This window comes from Linepithema humile, chromosome 7 (genome assembly GCF_040581485.1).
Source record: "Linepithema humile isolate Giens D197 chromosome 7, Lhum_UNIL_v1.0, whole genome shotgun sequence".
Classification (NCBI taxonomy): Eukaryota; Metazoa; Arthropoda; class Insecta; order Hymenoptera; family Formicidae; genus Linepithema; species Linepithema humile.
This window is the reverse complement of record NC_090134.1, coordinates 16,232,050-16,253,104: the sequence shown is the minus strand read 5'-3', so window position 1 is coordinate 16,253,104 and position 21,055 is coordinate 16,232,050. Positions and strand designations below refer to the sequence as shown.

Below are 21,055 nucleotides of genomic sequence, written 5' to 3'. Positions count from 1 at the left end.
TGTTATATAGAAATAAAAGGGAAAAAATAGAGGGGGAAAAGAAGGGAGACAGTTACTTTCACCAAACAGCATCGAAAGGTGGAGTCAAAAGATAAAAGCTATCTTCTCTTTCTCTCTCTCTCTCTTTTTCTCTCTCTCTCTTTCTATATATATATGTGTGTGTGTGTGTGTATCTCTCTCTCTCTTTCTCTTTCTTTCTCCCTCTCTCTTCGTCCTCTCTCTCGCTCTCTCTTTATCCTCCCTCTCGCCCTCTCTTTTCCTCTCGTTCTGGGCGGGTGTCCTCTATTTCCGGGCGTCGCTCGTTGGACACCATTACACCGAGTGGCGGATGTAGGTTGTGTGCGTCCAGTAGCTTTTGATGAGGGCGGAGCTTATTCAACCAACAGCGCCGCAACACAACCATTTCTCAGGTATACAATTACATTCGTCGCTGAGCTATCGCGAGGGTAGTTTCGTAAGCGTTCGTCGAAATCGTGTCGACAGTGTGGATATATTTTCAACCAACGACGACGGTTGCGGTTCAGTCCGCACGATTGATTTCGATGTTTCTAATTATTCCTAACGACTCCGATATCCATCGCAGTTCGTCACCGGTGTTGTGCGCATTCGTAGTGTGAGCTAAATAATTCGCAATTGTGAATCGAGTAAGTTGTATTATAAATTAGAATAAGTTAACTAATTATACGTGAAATGTAGGCATGCCATCACAGCGCGATGACGATCTATTCAAATGAATCTTTGAACGCTATATTGAATATGATGCACCAGGTTTATGATAGAAACCACAGTGTTATGTATCGCCAGCAGCAGAATCAAGTCGGCGGTAATCAGCAGCACCAGCAGCAACAACTTCCGGCGCCGCAAATGCAGCAGCAATCCATGCAACAGGTTCAGCCACATGCCGCGGTTGCCGTTGCGGCCACCACGATTGACGGTGCTCAGTCATACTGGAACGGACATTCGCGTAGAATACACCCTAGGCCACCATTGTTATTCTCTCAGGCCAGTTCGTTTTCCTCGCAATTCTACAACGCTCACGAGACCTTCATACCCGCATGGCCGACAACTTATTCGCCGACACTGACCGGCTATCTGCAATATCCAATGCCATCGCCGTCGCAGCCGCAATCGTCGTACTGCCAGCAACAACTGCCGTCGCAACACGCGCAGCTTGCGCACACACCGCCGCATAGTTTGCAACAACATTCGCCACCGAACCACTTGCAGCAACATTCGCCACCGAACCACTTGCAACAACATTCGCCACCGAACCACTTGCAACAACATTCCCCGCAACAACAGCAGCAGCAGCAGCAGCAGCAGCATATTCACCAGCACGCATTGCCGCACCCGCATATGCAGGATCACTCGCCACCGTATCAGCATTCGTCGCCCCAACACTATCAACAGCATCTCTCGCCCCAGCAACACATGCAGCAACACTCGCCGCCGCAGCACTTCCAGCAACAATTGTCACCATCGCGATCGTCACCGGAGCAGCAGCACGTGAACGGCCAGCAAATAGTGCAATGGAACATGAACAACGAGAACGGCGCAATGGGAGTCATGCCAATAACTACCGCTATGAACGGCCACGCAAGTAGCTCTAGCAGCCACTATACCACAACGCCTACAACGTCGCCCAATAATCTCAATGTATCATACGCGAGTGGCAGTATGAACGTGCCGTGCACTGCTGATAATATGAATCTGCCGTCTACATCCGGTATCAATCTGCCTACATCGTGCATTAATCTACCGTCTACATCTGGCATCAATATGCCTTCAACGTCAGGCATGGATTTACCATCGACATCGAGAAATAATAGTGAGATAAATATGCCGTCCACATCTCGACGGCAGGCATGCCCCAAAACGGAGCGGAGAAGCCCGTACGGATGGATGAAGAAACCATCATATCAGAGTGAACCAAAGCCAGGTGAGAATATTATTTTTTTGCGGTGTTAAATGTTTCCCGAACTTGCCTTTCAGAAAGTAAGAATGTCTCAAAGCATCGGGTCATTTGTCATAATTTTAGAGATAAAACATGGTCTTAATGTGCTCAAAAAATCAAATTTACGATCTTGCAAGACATAGAAATTAATACATTTTAATTCCATATAGAGAGAAAAAGAGAGAGAGTGAGAGAGAGAGAGAGAGAGAGAGAGAGAGAGAGAGAGAGAGAGAGAGAGAGAGAGAGAGAGCGCTATTTCTGACAATATTCGATTGACAGAAACTTATTTTAAACATTGGTCAATGATTTAAAATTCTAGAAGTGTAGAAAACGACTATTGAGCGTGAACGAAAAAAAAACAAGTACAAAAATTCTATTTACGGGAACATTTATAATATACAGATTGATTATGAAGATTATTTTGTCTGGATTTCTTTCAAAAAACTAATATTATTTAGAATTTTAATCTTGTTCCAAGCAAAAATTTCTAACTCGCACGATACAAATAACGTGAGACGATTAAACTAATCTGTTAATTAGCAACATTTTTCATGTAATAACAAAATAAGTATTCAAATGTTAAAGAAATTAATATTAAATTTGACGGATATCAAATTGAATTCGTGTTTGATAGCATAATTCATAAATATCAAAAACATTTGCGTATATTTATTAAAACTCGATAGATTATACATATACTAAATTGAAGAAGTGATTTTATCTTTTATTTTATAAAATTTATCTGAATTATTCATTGAATAAATTTAATAGCTTGAATAAACGAATTATGCGCGCCGTCGGAATCATGCTTCTACTCGTCCCACTTTATTTTTATCTTATCTCGCATTTGACTAGATGTACTAACACGTTTTACGTAAAAATTGTTGCAGATCATAATTAAGTGATTTAAGTCTTAACTGAGCGATAAAAACAATTCTATTACAATATACACAATGTTTCTAATTGATCAAATTTCAATAAAGTGCTTATATCGCTAATAATATTGATAAAAAGAATGTTATAGAGATGCAAGCAAATGCAATTTTCACGATTTGCAGTTTTATAATATCGATAGTCTTATATTAACAAAAATATTTTGAATAAATTATTAAGAATTATGCTTTATCTACTCTTTTGAGTCATATAATTTCATTGAAAATAATTATTGTAAAAGAGCAACGAAGATTCATCAATAATACGCAACGCAACTTCAAAAATTCGCAAATGTTAAGAATCAGGAATATTATAAATCTTCAAAGTTTTGATTTCTCAAACATGATTTTCAGATATCGTGTTGTTCTTCAGTGAAATACAAGATTTTCCGTCACCAAGATAACTCGTATTTATGTACAAATGTCTGTTTACGATTTGAATGATTTTTTTATAGTTATACTCGATCAAAATGAGGTACGTAAATGAGCTCGCTTATTCGTGTGACACTTCATAGAACAAAAATCATAATATTATATGCACGACAAAATTAAATCAGAGGCTAAAGTTTATTTGTCTAAAGTATTAAGACAATTAAAAATAAAAGAATAAGAGATCTATCTTCTAAAAGCGATCCTAATCAAATTACGGAACGTAACTGAAATTCAAAACACATGTAAAAAATGTCTGAAAAATTAGAATTTATCTTTTGAATATATTTACAATATTATATAGAGATACGTGTACTCTCAAAGAATACATTCTTAAGAAATACTAAATCTCTCATTAGAATATCAGTGGAATTTAGCGGTGAAAAGAAGAATTTTATAAATTGCGTGCTCGCTAAGACGCGCGAATCTCGGACAGGTGCGACTCACTTGTTAGAAACAGCTTCCCGACTAGCTAATCTTCGGTTTCGAGAGACAGGTTAAGAAATCGGACAGAAATCAGACTTAAGGACCCATGTGACGAGGTACACATCTAACGAGAACGCCGGTGAGCCTCTTCGTGCATATCGCGCGCGCGGTTATAAACACGTCTCGGCGGTCTAGATACGGCGAACCATGTAAACACGGTAACAGACGAGCAAACATCTAATTGCTCTCAAATATTTGTGAGATAATCCCCCGCTCGGCCTCTAGTCACCAATTTTTTACCAGACTCGAACGAAAGTACCATCCGTTCGCACGATGTCCTGAGTCAACACGCGGCAAGGTGGAAGAGTTAAAACTCTTCGCGTAGCATCGCGAGAATCCTTGCTTCCAATCCGGCGCGCTCGGATCATTTAAGTCAATCTCTCTCACTGTATGAACGGTTTTTCAATGAAAGAGAGTATCATTTCCATTGTTGCAGCGTGCAACAGTGCCGCCACCGGCAACGCAGATTCATCCTCGCCGATTAACGAGCTCTGCTGCCGGCTTGAAACTCTCGGTACGAATTGTCATGTACGTCGTCGTGTACGATGTTAATAATTTGTTAATAATTTTGATGTTTGCATGCTGTGCTCTGTGCATGCAGTTCCCAATGTTACTTGGTAGATATTTCCGTATAAAACTTTTTCATTAGAGGCAAATTTCGAAAGCTACAAGGGAGTTTTAAGACTTGTAGAGTTTTTAATTATTTTCAACTTATACAATGCACATCATATTAATGTATGTTGATGTTCCTTGTTAACACGCTAACAACACTATACGCTAAAAAATCCGATTAATTTTCTTTTCGTTTCCTATGGTAGCTGAAAATAATAATATTAATTCTCTCGGCTTATAAATGCCATATTTGATCCACATGGGTTAAAATTGTCGCGTGCTTTCACAGTAAAGGTATTTCCATTTTTAAATTTCTTGGTACATTATATTGTTTCGACTGCTTTTCCCCATAATTTTTTCTCAGGTTCTTTCGATTTGTTTCCAAAAAGTTTTCATAAAAATTTGCACGCTTTCTTTCTATACAAACTTATCCAATTTCTTCGTGTGGTGCCATTTTTATTGCTTCCCTCTGTCCTTTCCTTTTATTCTTTGAATACCTTTTTTTTTTGGTGTCAATTTTGGTTATTTCTTTGCTAAGGGCTAAATAGCCGATAAAACTCTTGGTTTTCCGTTCAAAGATTTTAGCAAGACAATTGACGTCCTTGGTCGCACGACTGGACGGTTGCAGAAAATATTTGTATAATGTTCTTTCATTACTTTCACCGTACCGATGCGATCGAATGACTATCTTACCACTAGACATCATAGGCAATTGTCTAGGAACGCCACGAGAGAAAGGGGTGCTCATCCGTTACTAAAAACAATGAACGATTTAAGCATTTGCGAAATAAAACAAGTTTTCTTGATGTGGAAATTGATCAAACAGTTTTTACAAAAACCGTCGAAAAAACACGTGTTGAAAGTGACAAGTAAAGTAAAAATAATTTCCAAATTTAATTACAAATATTTAAATAAACATAAAGAGTTTATTAGCGCTTTAAATAAAATAATTAGTTGCTGATGCGTGCTTTCTTTGAATTTTAGAGTTAGATTGGGTTTGCCACGAAAGTAATTTGCTTAATACCGAAATATTGCCTAGGGGCGCACTGATTCTAAAACCGGCACTGCCCGTATCTGTACTTATCCTCATCAATTATCACTGTATGTACCATTACTTGTACTACAATCTTGTACTGTACTTATTCTATTGTAAGTTTTTTCCACATCTTTCCACTGTTGATTTATTTCATGCGCGTGCAGTAAGTACGCACTGTAAGTACCTTGAAACGAGCGTCCTTTACCATCCAGCGGCCATTCTCTGTTTATGATTATATTGCAGGCAGGAGCCACTCTTGCGGCCTGCTCCCATAATGCAAGAATGCAAGGTGCATTAGAATTTCGCATGCGGGACGCTTCTTGTTCACGCTTTCTCGTTCGCGCATCGCGAATCGCGCGCGTTCCGTGAGAGCGATCCTACGGCCTGGCGGCACGCGATTTCTGCCGCTTTTATGGCGCCTTCTTATCCCTCTGCGATTCCTTTATCAGTGATTAAAGGTAACATCGAGCGATGGAGGCAAGATCATTCGCTCGGACGTAAAAAAAGTACGTAAGAAATTGTTTTTGCCGATAATTGCAAAAGATAATCATGATCGTGTAGCTTTTTATCGCAATTTTTCCTCCTTTTTTTATTTGTTTTTATATTTGGTCCGCGAATGTCAATAAGTGTTGACGTCCTTTTTGAATGGAAATTTTTTTTATCCTCCTCATTGTAGATCAGTAAAATCAATAAATTTTACTTACCGTATCTAACTGGGGTCATCGTTTACAATTCACTGTTTTGTAAACAGGCTTGAAACGCGAGAAATGAATCGTTTGCTCCTAGTAAACTGTCGAAAGAAGAGATTTTCAAAGTAGAATAGATATCTCTAGCATGGCTTTGAGACTATTCTATCTTCTATGGTGTTCCCTGATTTTTTCCGTTCTTTTCTTTTATACCTGAGCATATTTTTATACCTGGTCATACTTGATACCAGGATACCTGCAAACAACTTTTGTCCGAAACTTTTGTTGTCCGAGACAACGTTTTTCAGTCTCATGCTTTATGGCTAATAAATTAAAAATGGTTGTCGGGTTACCAACTGTAATTTTCGACATTTGCTGTTGCTTTTCGTCACTTAGGTCCCGATCTATTCAGATACTCGATTAATTACAAATACTTAAGTAACAAGGCGCGTTTATAATATTAGATTTAGTTGAAAAACCATGTTTGCATTGAAATATCACAGAAAATATCGCAATATTACAAACTATTAAAGAAACGTTCCGCGAGGCTGGAAAGAAGTGGAGAGCTATTGCTGTTCTACGAGTCTGCGCGCGGCGGAAAATCTCTCTTCGTTCACAGGCACTTGATATGCGATATACAAATGCGAGATGGCACAATAGGGGTAATTGTGACGCCGTTGACGAATGGTACCCGCGCGAGTCGGCGTACATGACGGCACGACGCGGTCTCGCCGACACGAGATATCGCCGGGGTTTGTCAAACGCCCACAGGAAAAGCGGGGCACGCGCTTTTGCCATTTCGTAGTGTGAAATGGAAGAGCAAACGCTATAATGGGGTGGCAACGAGTCCCAGGAGCACCGTTTCTTCGACTCCCTTGCTGATGTCTTTTGTCTCTCTCCATTTCCCCTTTCTCCCCCCCATCTCTCTCTCTCTCTCTTTCTCTTTCTTTCTCTGCGTCTCTGTATCTGTCTCTATCTCTGTCCTGTCGCATCTCTCGTGGCGTTCGTAAAATCTGTCGTCCCTCTCCGTGCTCGTTCGCATTTCGCGCGCGGATACTCGAGAGAAATAGCTCGAGTGATCGCCGGGGTGGTTTACTCGTTTAAAGGCACAGACAGTGATGGACCACCATCGGATTGAGTGAGACGCATTTTAAGAAATCGTCTCCAATACTCCCGTCATGACGATGAATTTCTACGTAATAATCGGTACGCGCTTTTTGAATTGACGATGAAACGTTAGGCTACCGAACGACAACAGAAATATTTCCCGCATTGATCTTTTCGGCTTGAAGATACCAATAAATCAGTTAAAATTAATTTTTATATATTAAAAACGTGTAGTTTTTTTTGTACTTGCTTTGTTTCACAGAATTTAAAGCGGCAAAATTTTTTTAGCGAGCAACTACGGAATTTATCTTATAATCATAATTTTATAAATGTGAAACGTAAATTGTTACTGCTTGTAAAACTTATTTTCTGCTTTCTTATGAGCGATCAATCGTAAAAAGGTGTGAAAAGAGTACAAGTGAACAAATTTGTGCTCACAACCGCGTTATTGAGAGCGTTCGGTGCATCGTGCGATCGTGTTCGGCGCGTCACCGGATAATCGTAGGTGCTAGCTCCGATATCGGTGAGATGAAAAACGCCGACGGTAATCCTTCCTGACTCACACGCTTGTGCGACCCGTGCGTGCATTGAAAACGGTCGACTCGCTCCTGCAAACAACAATCTATACATATACCGCGCAAACCAACCGAGAGTTTCCGACGGACTCTTCCGAATGTAAAAAGTTCAAGAGTCGCACGAAGTTACTCCGTTAACCGTGAAAAAGTTCCAGAAACTAGAAACGTCGTTTTCTTAAGTCTCCCTTTTGCGTCGGATGTTATTACACCGAAAAAGCGAATCATTCGCCTTTGATATTAAAACATTTTTACTTTTAAATTGTACTTTATATATTTTATATACATAAAAGATATATATACCTTCTTTGAATTCTTTGATATCATTTTCGACACAATTTTTAAAAATATTACTACATTTTTAATAGATTTTCTTATTATTATTAATCTTGTATTAATCAAAACTTACTTTTAACAGTGTTACTATTAATTATTTACATCATTATTGAATTGTGTAATGGCAAAATTTAATTGTTTGGACATTTTATTATATTTCATGATTCAATTTTTAATTCTAGCATTGCATAGGTGAATGATGTAGCTTCTTTCGTCTTGAGATAAAAATCGATTCGGAATTGCGAAATTATCTTTGTGCGGTGAATCCCTGCCGTGTGCGCGCGTCGTACGTACGAGAAATCTATCACAATTAAGGCCAGTACCGCATACAGTTTGGAATTTTTTTTTGATTCGATTACAATCTTCCGAGATAAAGAGTCTGCCTTTTGATAAGGTTTAAGGATGTTTCATGTTTGTTTACGTGCATCAGGTTGCGCGACATTTGCTTTTAACGCGTCAAATATTTGCGCGCCCAACAATGTGCAGCGTGACAAAAAAAGATAGAAAAGAAAGGGAAAAATCCGAGCTACATTGCGCGATATCATATTGACAAAACTATGGCGAACAACGACTAATATTTATTTTCCGTTTATCTCATGTAAAGAGCTCTTTATTTATATAACAGAGATTTAAATCACTTATTATATAATCAAAACAATCGATTGCGAAAAGGAAATCTGTCGGAAGTGAAAAAAGATTATTTAAGAGAAAGATAATGCTCAGTTATGCATTATTAAATCTTCCGTTTCTCTAAAATTATTGTTAGATTCTTCGTTTCTCTTCAAAATTAAAAACGATTTAGATATTTAGATTCAAGTGTGCAATTCTTTTCTACGATAGAAACAAATTCTCTAATTAATTCATAAATCGATTTATGTTATTAATATATCATTAATGATATTTATAGGATTAAATAATGGTGATCAGAATAATGATTCAGAATTAAATTCAAAATCCATCTAATCCATCTAATCGAATCCCGGTAGCAATGGATAAGATGTAATGATCGGCTGCGAATGTATCGATTTGTTAATATATGTGCGTCTCTCGCATAGGATATACGGCAAAGGCGTGATTCAAGTATCATAGATATGAAGAGTTGGAAGTGTGCCTGCGATAACGATCGATCTCAATCTGAGTAGATGAAAACTCGAAACTCGACAGTCTGTAATATATTGCTCTGTTATTTGAACAGATTACACAGATTTGACAATGTGAACGCGCACCGCGAACGTCAACGCGTACGAATTTGTCTGAAACGTCAACGTATCGCCTAATTCTCTAAGTCCTTACTGTTTACATTATCTCGCAACGAATTTTTTGCACAGCGTAGAAGAAACGCGTTGTACAGATAAGGTAAATCTTTCGTGGGCAATGATGTGTATAACGATACAGATATATAAAATTTGTTTGTTCGTAAAAGCGCGCTGTACAAGTGTTTTATATCTTCTTAAAATTCAAAATTTTCTACAATGATTCTTTCTCTTTTCAGAAAATGCAGAAAGAATTAAAGAAAACTCTTTCTTTGCAGATTTCTAACTGATATGATTTTTTCATGTTTAGATTAGATAATTAGATTAGATAAAAAAGTTAATGAAATTTTACTTTGTAAAATTATTAATTTCTTTCTTGACGAAATGACTGACTAATTGTTGAATTTGATATATTCTCGAAAAAAGAAAGTACATAAAAAAATTCAAAGACATAAAAAAGTTCAAAGAAATATTTAAAGGGATCTCAGATCTCGAAAGGATAGCACGTTGAACATTTCATAAAATACTTTTGAAAGAAATGTGAATCTCCAATTTTATGCGTTTCATTCGTAGAAATATTTAAAAAACCGTTAAATTTCTTTCGACACTTCGACATTCTACAATATATAGATATTTCCTTCTTTTACTCCATGCAGTTTTTTTGACGGCACTATGTTCATCCGTTCTTATTGTTTGTCGCTCGAGTAGCCTTGCATATCCTTTCGATGCCAGCCATGTTGGTTGCACCTGGACTCATGCTGTGAACGTATACTACCATCGAAAAATCTAAGGTCGCTGGTTATTCGTGATGCCACGAAGGCCTCGGAGTTTCCTTATCGAGGAGTGGTGGATTAACGTGCACGCCTTTGATCTCGCCGGCGGGGCCTTATCTAATCGTCTCCCTCTCTCCCGAGTCATCTCTCACCGTTCCCATCCCTGTTTCCCTATTCCTCTCTCTCCATTCTGTATTTTGTGCGCGTGTTACCGCCGCGAACGCCACGTCGTAAGAGCCGCACATTCACACCATGCGATTGCCACTACGTAACTCCTTTTTTTCTACTCCTGTCTCCCGCGTGTATCTTGACAATTCACTGCCTTTGCTAAGAAATAATCGTGCTTTGCATCATACATCGTAAATTTATTTTCTTTTTTAAGCCGTTGCTTCAAGCTATTGCTTTATATATTTGTCTTCTATTTATATTAATATTAATTAAAAAATAAGTTAATTGCGATTCTTATGTCCTTGGCGCATTGTGATTATGATTATTGTAAACGTAAGCTACCAATGCATTTTAGTTATATTAATGCTGCATTAAATTCAGAGTAATTAAAATTAAAATGCGATTGTCATGTGAAACAATATTACGTATAATGAGTTTATGATATTAATAATTTATACTATTTTTAAATGATAAATACTTTATACATTTTCTCATCTTTTCCCACATTTTTTAATCGTTTGTGCTTCTGTAATTGGAAATAATATGAATGCAATTATATTTTCACAGCGCTGTTTAAAAAAAATTCTCTCTCTATCTCAACTTTTATTAATTCTTAAAGATTATGTACAGATCATTCTGTTGATCTTTTACTTTGAATTTCTCAAAACTTCTTTTACTCCGGACAATTGAATTTTTTCCTTAAAAAGAATTATTCGCAATGAAGATATACTGGTTGTAACAATGACATAAAATCTCAATTATTCTTCAAATATCTAAATAGTGTTCTATTTCGAATTCTGTCGTGAGTTATAGATCGTTGAAAGTAAGCTATATTGCAGATGAGGTATGTAATTGTTTATCCTAAATATAGAATTTCTTGTAGAATGGCGAAAGAAAATTACAGGCGTTTCTCACATTTTTCAATCCTTTCCGACTAAATTTTGACGAATGAATTGATGTTAAGAGTATTTCGTATATTAAAGCTATCGGGTGAGACAAATGTAATAATTAACTGCTGTTATTTAAAAAAATGTATGAACATTAAAGCACAGCATAGTTTGCAAATAATCATGTATTGCTTCAATAATTTGTAGAATTATGCGCGGATTGTCGTAAAATATTATATGTCGAGTCCACGATAACGAAGGATCGCGAAGGATTAATCCGTTGTGAAATTAATTACGAAATCTTTGTTAATATCGCCACGCGGTATGCGCGTACGCTGAAAACGTTATCTTCTTAATGTACTATTGACAAGAGAATCAGTACGATAGATATTTAACCGCGTAATAAAGCGTTGTTATCTTCGTTTTTTCAGGAAAAACCAGAACCAAAGACAAATATCGTGTGGTCTACTCAGACTATCAACGGCTGGAGCTGGAGAAGGAGTTCCACACGAATCGTTACATCACCATTAAGCGTAAAAACGAGCTTGCTTACCAACTTCAGCTCACTGATCGTCAGGTAAGACATTGTTTTAGAGACAGATGTTCTAACAGCTATTTCGCACCATTCCTTCGATAGATTAAGATTGTTTTAACAGAAATTGTGGTGTTTTGTATCAATGATCAGAGTAAAGTTTGCTTTACACGATTCGTAATTTATGATAAGAATCACGATAGAACTGTGCTAATAATTTTATAAAATAGAACATTCTTTCTTGATAAATCAGAATATAGACGCGCAAAATAACGTATTTATTATACACGTGTGTGAAATAATATGAATTTTTATATCCGTGTAGATGAGAGAGAAAATTTCTATAAAAAATCTTCGCAAAAGACCGATACAATCCGATACAATCCGATACAAAAGACCGAAAAATACAATCATCGGAATGCCTATTTGCAGGTGAAAATATGGTTTCAAAATCGACGTGCGAAAGACCGCAAGATACGTAAAAAGCAGCAGGAACAACAGCTAAGAGATCATGAGCAGGCGCAGTTTGCGATAGTTGCGGCCGCAGCGGCGAGCGGAGTGCCGATTTATTCAGCACCCGGAGGGGAAGTAATGATGCTGGGTAATCATCTCATGCACGTCAATGATAATGTTTCTTCCATACCGCCGCCGCCGCCGCCGCCGCCGCCGACGCAACCGTTGCCTCCGCAGCCGCAGGTTCCGCAGCAGCCGCAGGTTCCGCAGCAGCCGCAGGTTCCGCAGCAACCGCAACCGCCGTCGCACTCTGTACAATACCCGCACCATACTAGTTCAAATTAGGTATTCGGCAATGTTCTAACCCTCCTAAATTCGATTACCCGTCCATTACAGGGTAGAGATAGAAGTAATAGTATTACTATAATTGATGCTATGGAGGGGGAAGAGTATACGCTTGTTGTAAATAAAACGTTTGTAAAGATACTCAATGTCCGTTATTCGTTAATGGGCAACGTTATTATAACGACACAGTTTTATGTACTAAATCGCATAGCTTTTTCACAGTCTGTGATAAACGACGATCCGAACGATGAACGGTTCGCTCGTGGATTACGGATGTGGTCGTACGGATTTCACATTTGCAACGGATTTTCGATTCGCGCCCACGACAGTCCGCTAATGTGATCTCGATTTATTTAGAATTTTTCTAGTTTTATTTGTAGCCTTTTTCTAATTTTTTGTTTGGACATCATTAATACTTTCCTTCCATTGAAGAAACGAAATTGGAATTGCGAAAGCTATTAATGATACCACACAATCCGTAGACTATATGAATGCCTTCACACCTGAAGTCGAATCTAAATATATAAATGACATCTAGGTGTTTACCAAATATTTCGAATAATAATTATTAGTATTTTTTGTTATAGCGCTAATATTAATATTGGCCTATGATTTTGACAGTCGATGTCATTAAAATAAGAAATATATTTAGATATTCATATAGGCTACAATGTTGTACATATATTGTTGTACATATTTTGTAATTGTACCTAAATATTATGTTTTTAATATTATGATTTTACTTTTCTTTAACAACATATAATTATCATTTCGTAAGATGTCACAAATTTTTTCATCTTTATTTTATAATAAGAATAACGATGTTTCATAATAAATTAAACGTATCAATAAATTTTAGCATATGAAAGCAAACTATTCAAAAATTTAGTCGAAGTAGAAATTATAACTCCGTTCATTTAAATTTATAAAATCGCCTTTATCGATTGTTTATTTAAAATTTTATTTGCGGGTGTTACAAATTTTTACAACTTTTTTTAACTGTACGTAAACAGTATACTTGCAGTTAAAAAATTGATTAAATTTACATTGAATTAGACCCAGATAATGATTCGAACTTGGTTTGGGAGAGATTTGATTCAAATGTATTCAGAAATTTTGAATTTTTTCTAATCAAGTGTATAGCTATAGCTGAGCTTGATAGTCTTACACTTACTTTTAACTATATTATGTAACACTCAATATGTTAAATCACAAAACTAAAGGTACATATTATGAAATATGTGTAATATAAATTGACAAGGTCTTTTTGTACCTGTATACATAGATGAAATCATATACTTTGATTTAAATAATTTTTTTCTTTTTTTTTAATTTTTAATTGAATTTTTACATGTGATTTATGATATCTTTAGCATCTGCATTTGCCATTATGCTTTGCGCTCATTATGCTACTAATGGTGCTAAATTTGTACATAAAAAATATATTTAATATTAATATAATATGGTCAAAATGTGTGCCTTAAAAATAATTGAAATTTTTATGCAAATAATTATTTAATTTGTTTACTTAATGACACACTTGATGTTAAACTGTAATTGGTTTGATAATGAAATAAATCTTATACGTGTAATCATTATGTCGTAAAGTTTGTTTTCTTGATTTCTTATTATGAAAATCCTTCTTTTGCATAAAGCTAAACATTGCTATTTCCGTAAGTATAAAATTAATATTGTTAAATTAATAAATATTGTTCTTTGTTTCAAATAGTGAGAAAAAGCATTGATATGATTAAGAAATAATTAAATCAGATTTTTGGTAACTAATTAATCAAAGTTTACTAAGTCAAGAACAAATGAGTAATTTTACATACATTTTTTTCCACAGTGTGCTTTCAACATATCTTCAGCGCATGATTGCTTATGTGCACATTTTCCAGAGAGTGAAAAATTTAAAAGTACTTACTTGGCGCTGATTATCATGGTAGAAGCGAGCACTTACCGTTGTCACATATCGGCAGCATCCACAAAAATCATCTCGATTAATTCATTGTGACGATTCCTCGATGCCTTCGGCCGATGATCCTGATGCTCTACAGCATTAGATATTCGAGTTGTCCGAGCAGACCACACAAATACGATATTCATAAAAAGATAACATCACAAACGCGCGACGAATCGATGACGCGATTAAGATACCGTTTATCGAGAATCGCGTTAACGCGTATAATGAGATATAATCGCGGAATAATTAAAGCATAACACTACTTGATTCTTCACTCCCGGCACTAATTTGCGAAACACTTTTTTGATCTGTAAAACGCTGGAAAGACGCAAAAACGTTCGCCATTCCGAATCCACTTCACTAAACAAAACGAACTGAGATTAGATCATTACGTATCAGTGCTTCCATATGCGCGATGAAACACACTAAAATCTCTTTGCAATTATGGTATATTACGTGATCTTTGTCATATATTATATTTTTTAGTGTTGCCCACATTTATTTAGTGTTGGCTACATTGAATCTAAAAGTACAATCCACGGACTAAGGAATAGAGGGACCGAGTCTAAAGTCCTAGTTTAGGCGAGAGGGGGATGGTAATTCAAGCGTGCGGGAGGGACTGCTTTCCGCCATATTGATGTAGCGATTCTCACACAGAGATTCTGTGTCTGTGACATGGTTACACTCGTGTAGCGGTGCCACTAGACATAACGAGTGACAAGCATAAAGAGATTAGGCGGTTTTATTATTGTTGTATTATAAATTTTATAAAATACTTTAACTTTTATTACTCTGAGGCTCTGCATACAGTAGACAAAATATTAGAAATAGCAATAAACATTTAATATTAAAAAGAAAAATTATTTTACATCTAACAAGAGAATAAAATATATTAATTAGTTTCAATTCTTATTTCTTAATTCATGCATTAATTTTTTCTATTCTTTTTATTTTTAAAATAAATAATTCCAATTTCTTATTTCTAATATTTAATAATTATTCCTATTTCTATTTCCTATTTTGTTTATTGTACACAGGATCTGACTTTCATTTCGCACACATACGCAAATAGTGAGTTCTATGTGTGGTGATTACTAAACGAATATGGCGCCCCCCCCCCCCCACCGCAAACGTGCTCCCCCGGTACAGCTTGTGCTCCGTTCCTCTATTCCTTAGTCCGTGGTACAATCGGATTTTTCTGTACGCGCGCATTTTTTGAAGATCTATCATAAAATTGCTATTTATTTATAAAAATAGCATAAATATATTATTAAGAAATTAAATAAATTGCAAGCAATTTGATTGTAACATGCTTCTAATATAAAGGTTTACTGCTGAATAATTAATGGAAAATTTTGCAAGCTAAATGTAAAAGAAAAATATCCACTGCTACATTTTAAACAATATAAATTGAATATATATTTAATACAATTTCATAGAAAAGTGAAAGAAAGCAATTAAGTATAATTTTATATAAAAATAGAAAGAATATATAATTTTATACAATTATAATAGAGAGAGAGTATGTCATTCATTTAAAAACTTTGTTGAAAATTTTATAAAAATAATATTTAAATTCTATATAAAAATACAGACAATAATTTTTGTTGCAGAAATAAAATATTTAATTACCGTCACTATATTAACACATATGCATAAATTAAAATATCGTAACACGCGCGCATGAAAAGCGTTTTTATTCTGAAATACGCAAACATTGAGTTCTATAACATACTGGAGCGAGCCTTTCAGGAGTGGGGATGTCTCCATCGGTCGAAAAAGACAAATAGATTACGTGAGGCTAGTCTTCCTTGTCAGTGTATGTTTTCAGCATAAGCAATAGAACGTAAAAAGAGACAGAAATCCTCACATTGCTATATGTGTCCTTTTCTAAATTGCGGACGCAGTTTTCTTTGTTCGGGATAGGAAGGCTCGCTCCAGTATGTTATAGAACCATTATAGAACTCAATGTACGCAAAGCGTTCTTGCTCTCCTTCTTTGTTGCGTTTTCACAGCTCAATTTGTGTACAGCCTCAGTCGCGTTCCGGAATAATATATACTTATTTAGTCCTAAAATACTCGAAAATAGTCTTTCAAAACGCTGTATTGTTAGTGAATACGATACGCTCATATATTACGGTTCCCTGCAATTCTTGAATAACCCTTGAATAACCCTGAATAGCACGCGTGTCGACGTGCGAACAATAAGAATATAACCTAATTATGCGACGGTCACAAAATTTACTCCAAGAAAGAGTTTTAGGCATACCATAACCAAATTGGAAATATTCCTCTACTTAGGGGGTAACTTTACAAAAAAAAAGAAATGGTCAGAAATCGTTCGAAATGCAAAATCTTGGGTCGGAAGTGAAGTTACGATTTCTTCCTGTTTCTTTATTTAACATAAGCTAAACATAAGGTCTGTTTTTTATAGCTGAACTGGCTGTACTAGTTCAGAGTTTATCTTTTTCCCTCCACATTGGAAGGAGAAAGATAAACTCTGAACTAGTGCAGCCAGTTCAGCTATAAAAAACAGACCTATAAACATCACGTATGTGCGAGTGCCAGAAGTGAGCGATTGTTATAATTATTAATTAGGCAATAACGATCAAGTGTATTTCAACAAAGTTTACAGCTCAATTAGCACAATCTCGCATTGGATATGTTTTATTATTCACGAGATGTGCTGCAAATATTATTTATATTGCAAATGCAATCGAGCATTGAAAATATCGGCAAATTTGTGTTCAAGTCGTGATCGCTTTGCATTCTCGCGTCTTTTCGTTCATCTAACATAAGTCTAAAGCGTAAACGAGCGCGAAATGATGAGTGTTGAAGTGTGCTACATTACAATTAATCGGCATGGACATGAACCTCTATCTGGAATAAAGGAGCAGGACAATTAATCAGCATGGACACGGAACCTCTATCTGGAATAAAGGCAAAACAAGAAAGGAGCAGCAACAGGAGGAGAAATAACGAGGTACATTAGCTGAGGTAAGTGAAGTTTGTTTAACAGCAATGACCAAAATAATTAAGGTTGCAAAGAATTTTATTCATCTTTTACTTATATAATTATAAAAAGATAGATAAATTATATATTATTAATACTCTATTTAAGTACGAACTGCAATCAGAAAGAAATTATTGCATATTTGTGACAGGCAATTTTTAAAAATCAAAGAATTAATCAGAGATAAATAGATCAGTGTGTTCTAATATCATTCATACAAAAACTAATTTTTAATTTTATATTTGATAAAAATCAACTCAAAAAATTTTTCATATTTGGTAAAAGCTCGTCTGAAATAATTGGCAATTATTCTTTGTTTTTATCCATAAAATGCCTCATTATTTTGAAGTATGAGTTAATACGTCTCATAAATAATAATCGAGGAACTTGTTATTTCAATGATGCAATAATAACAATATAATATAATTCTTAAAACGTTCGTGTTACTTATGTCTGTTGGGCAAAAATTATAATTATAAATAAACTCGAGATTAGCAAATTTATTAACTGATTAATCCCGACTTAGACGCGGAGAGTAATTCTCGAGTGAACGAAGTGGCCCTTTAGCGATCTGTTTGCTTTTTCGCGGCGAAAACGTTCGCCGCCGTTATCGGTGTCGTCGCGCCGCGGCACAAACAGGCCTTGTTAGAGATCGGCGCGTAAATGCAAACGTAAAAACGCGTAATACGCTTTATGCGAGAGCACGCGAATCGTCCTCGCGCGTCCCGAATCGGGGAGAGACCGGAACGGCCGTGCCCCATCCGCGCGTAACCGCGAGCGCGCAGACGAAAGCGGCAACGAGTCCCGCGGGTGCACTGGAGTTAACTACCAGATCGATGTCCGACCCCAGTTCATCCTCATCCCCCTCTGAAACCGACCCCCCCTGACACTTCGACACACAGCTCGAGCTAGTCTGTCGAACTGGGAACAACTTTGCGTGGTTATGCGACGCCGATTCGGAGTCGCGGTTTCTTCCCGACGGCGAGACGTTTCTCCTGAAAGTTTCTTCGTTCTGTAAACACGACCGTTGCGAAGACATTAATGGCTTGGTCGATGCAATTGTGCAGTCTTTTTGGGTTGAGATTTCAGTTGAATAATAGCAAGGAAAGTTGTGCAAATAAAAATAAATGAGAATTAAATTCTCGCTTATAAAAATACACGTTTATTGCTGAGGAATTATTTTGAGTATACAAATATCTCGCACTCTTTTCAAAATCATTAAATAAGTAATGCAATAAGAGTTATATTCCTTTTTAAATCTTACGGAATCGATAAGTCAATTATAGTAATAAAAAATCTGGGTAAATTTTGTATAAGAATTCATAATTTAATACAATATGAATGTTCTTGAATCTTTTCGAATTTTTTCAATCGCAAATCATGCAATTAATCTGCGGCAACTTTTCCTTATTGCATGAACATTGAGGGGTATCATTATTTGAATTTTTGGTTAAAAATTTGTTTTTTAAATATATAGAAATTCTTTATACCATGTTTTGTTTTATCTATACCGAAAATAATTCGGTTAACAAAGGTAGAGTATGCTATGATGCTAGGTCTCGAATAAATCTGACGATTGCGCCCGACGTTATGAGAAATGAGCGCTCTGGAGAAATTAATGGGCGCGCTGCATAGCCATATCTGTTCTCCAATTATTGCTATAGCGCCGATTATACGAGGGTTCGACGTAGTACTTCGTCGTAGGCGATATATCACTGTTTCCATAGAAGAGTGTGTAGAGAGGAATGTAATTGTGGATGACATAAAAGTAACAATATATCGAAATTTGATCGCATCGTCGTGTTTTCATTATTATTCGTTTCGGTCTTATTGTCAAAATTTATTTGTCAAAAACGACCGCATCTCTTTATTACTATTCTGTTTGAATCTTGCTGTCGAAGTTATTTATCGAAAACGACATCATAAAAAAGGGAAATCATTGATTTACATTTATTCATACGTCCAGAATACATTTATATATTACATTTATTCATACGTACAAAAACATACCTACATTATTATAAATATGTAATAGTTTACACCGAATAGTTCACGACATTTCACAAACTGTTAATAGTATCAGGAACCTTGTAACATTTCATAATCTAGATTTTGGCAAAAATCGTCACTAGTATAAGAAATACTGATGGCAATTTAATGTTATATGTTTTATGCATTATGCTCAGCGTATCGATGGCCGCAGATATTTTGTACGATCAGAAAGCGACATTCAAGCTAAATTTATTCAACCACATCGCGCCGACAAAGGCCGCTTACTCATTCTAAAATCTACAACTTAATAAATTAAAATGAATATAAATTCTGGTCGAGGTAGTCACGCTTTATTTGCTATGCTGATAAAATTAAGTGTTAATATGACACGCAATTTGAGGAAATTAGTTACTTAATTAAGTACAAAAAAAATATATATTACATATCCGAAATCATTCTCTTTCTACAAAATAAATTATATTTAAATAAATTCTGAAATATTTATTACATATCTTTAAATTAAAACGTTACATTTTTTACGTTACATTTACGTTTTTTAAGTTTCAAATACGAACAGTTAAGCCTTTTTAGGACACATCTGTTCGCTATTATGTTGAAGATTTTAGCAGGGTCCGTCATATTTTTTGAAACACAACGGGACCATCAAAAGAGAAATAGCAAGGACATCTCGATTTCTGCATGAGAAAACGTGCGACAAAAATAACGGGAAAAACAAATTTAGAAAGAGAGAAAAATCGGCGTTATCCTTTTAAGGGACACAAAAGAATAAGGGTTTTCTAGTCGGCAACTCGTACGTAATTGGACCTAAGATGCAACATGATTTTACGTGTGTCGACGTATACCTTTAACAGAGTATACACAGAAGGTACACCTTTTTGTTCGTTTTGACCGGGTTCGGCTGTACCAGACGAAAACACCAAATAGATTTTATGAGGGGGCTATAAAGGCTGTCTGAATCTCGATTCTGGAGTATCGATGGTTCCAAAGGGGCTAATCTGCGGATGAAACTGTAATAAAACGTTTGCCCTATGTATGTATAGAATCTTTTGCGCATCCTTGCGTGGGGTAGTTCAGGTATTTTTTCTTTTCTTACGCATTCTTTATAAAGTTTGTGCGTATTTTTACTTTGACACGCAAACTGATTTTTTTTTCCTCACTTTTTGGAGACTGATTTTTAATGCATTTCATGTTTGAGTACAATTTTAAAATTTTGTAGAATTTGGAATGTTGCTTTAAAATTTTTTCAATATTAGTTAAATAATATTATAAAGAATAGTATTACATACCCACAATATATTAATATAACAAATATAACAAATTTAAGTTGATTTATGACACAATCGAAAGCATGTAAAAAGTCTAAAAACAATTTATGCATTTATTGTATTTTGAACAAATATAATATGTTTAATATCGGTCAATTACATGTTTTTATAAAAAAACTTAATTTTTTTGTTATATATTAATAATTTTATAATACTTTAACAAAGTTTCATAAATATTTG

General features: G+C 35.7%; 2 protein-coding genes across 5 annotated transcripts in view; both read left to right on the top strand.

The window, feature by feature from the left end:
• Window positions 1-355: 355 nt before the first annotated feature.
• LOC105678509 (homeotic protein caudal) lies at window positions 356-14,679 on the top strand. Its single transcript, XM_067359514.1, has 3 exons — window positions 356-1,939; window positions 11,663-11,808; window positions 12,196-14,679. Exons 1-3 carry the CDS (start codon window positions 715-717, stop codon window positions 12,559-12,561), a joined length of 1,737 nt encoding a protein of 578 aa, XP_067215615.1. The 5' UTR covers window positions 356-714; the 3' UTR covers window positions 12,562-14,679.
• Window positions 14,680-16,500: 1,821 nt separating this feature from the next.
• Window positions 16,501-21,055, top strand: part of alka (alkaliphile) — a 36,525-nt gene continuing 31,970 nt past the window's right edge. For 2 of the 4 annotated variants that reach the window (XM_067358667.1, XM_067358666.1), the window contains exons 1-2: window positions 16,501-16,828; window positions 17,277-17,521. The gene's annotated coding sequence lies outside the window, so the exon portion shown is untranslated. The remainder of the gene's footprint in view (window positions 16,829-17,276; window positions 17,522-21,055) is intronic. The other 2 variants (XM_067358668.1, XM_067358669.1) reach the window with 2 other exon arrangements.

Excerpts from the sequence above, each read along its gene's own strand:
- LOC105678509 (XM_067359514.1), top strand. The coding sequence starts at position 715 with ATGACGATCTATTCAAATGAATCTTTGAACGCTATATTGAATATGATG. Across the intron at positions 1,940-11,662 it reads TCAGAGTGAACCAAAGCCAG|GAAAAACCAGAACCAAAGAC; the intron begins GTGAGAATATTA and ends TCGTTTTTTCAG. Across the intron at positions 11,809-12,195 it reads TTCAGCTCACTGATCGTCAG|GTGAAAATATGGTTTCAAAA; the intron begins GTAAGACATTGT and ends GCCTATTTGCAG.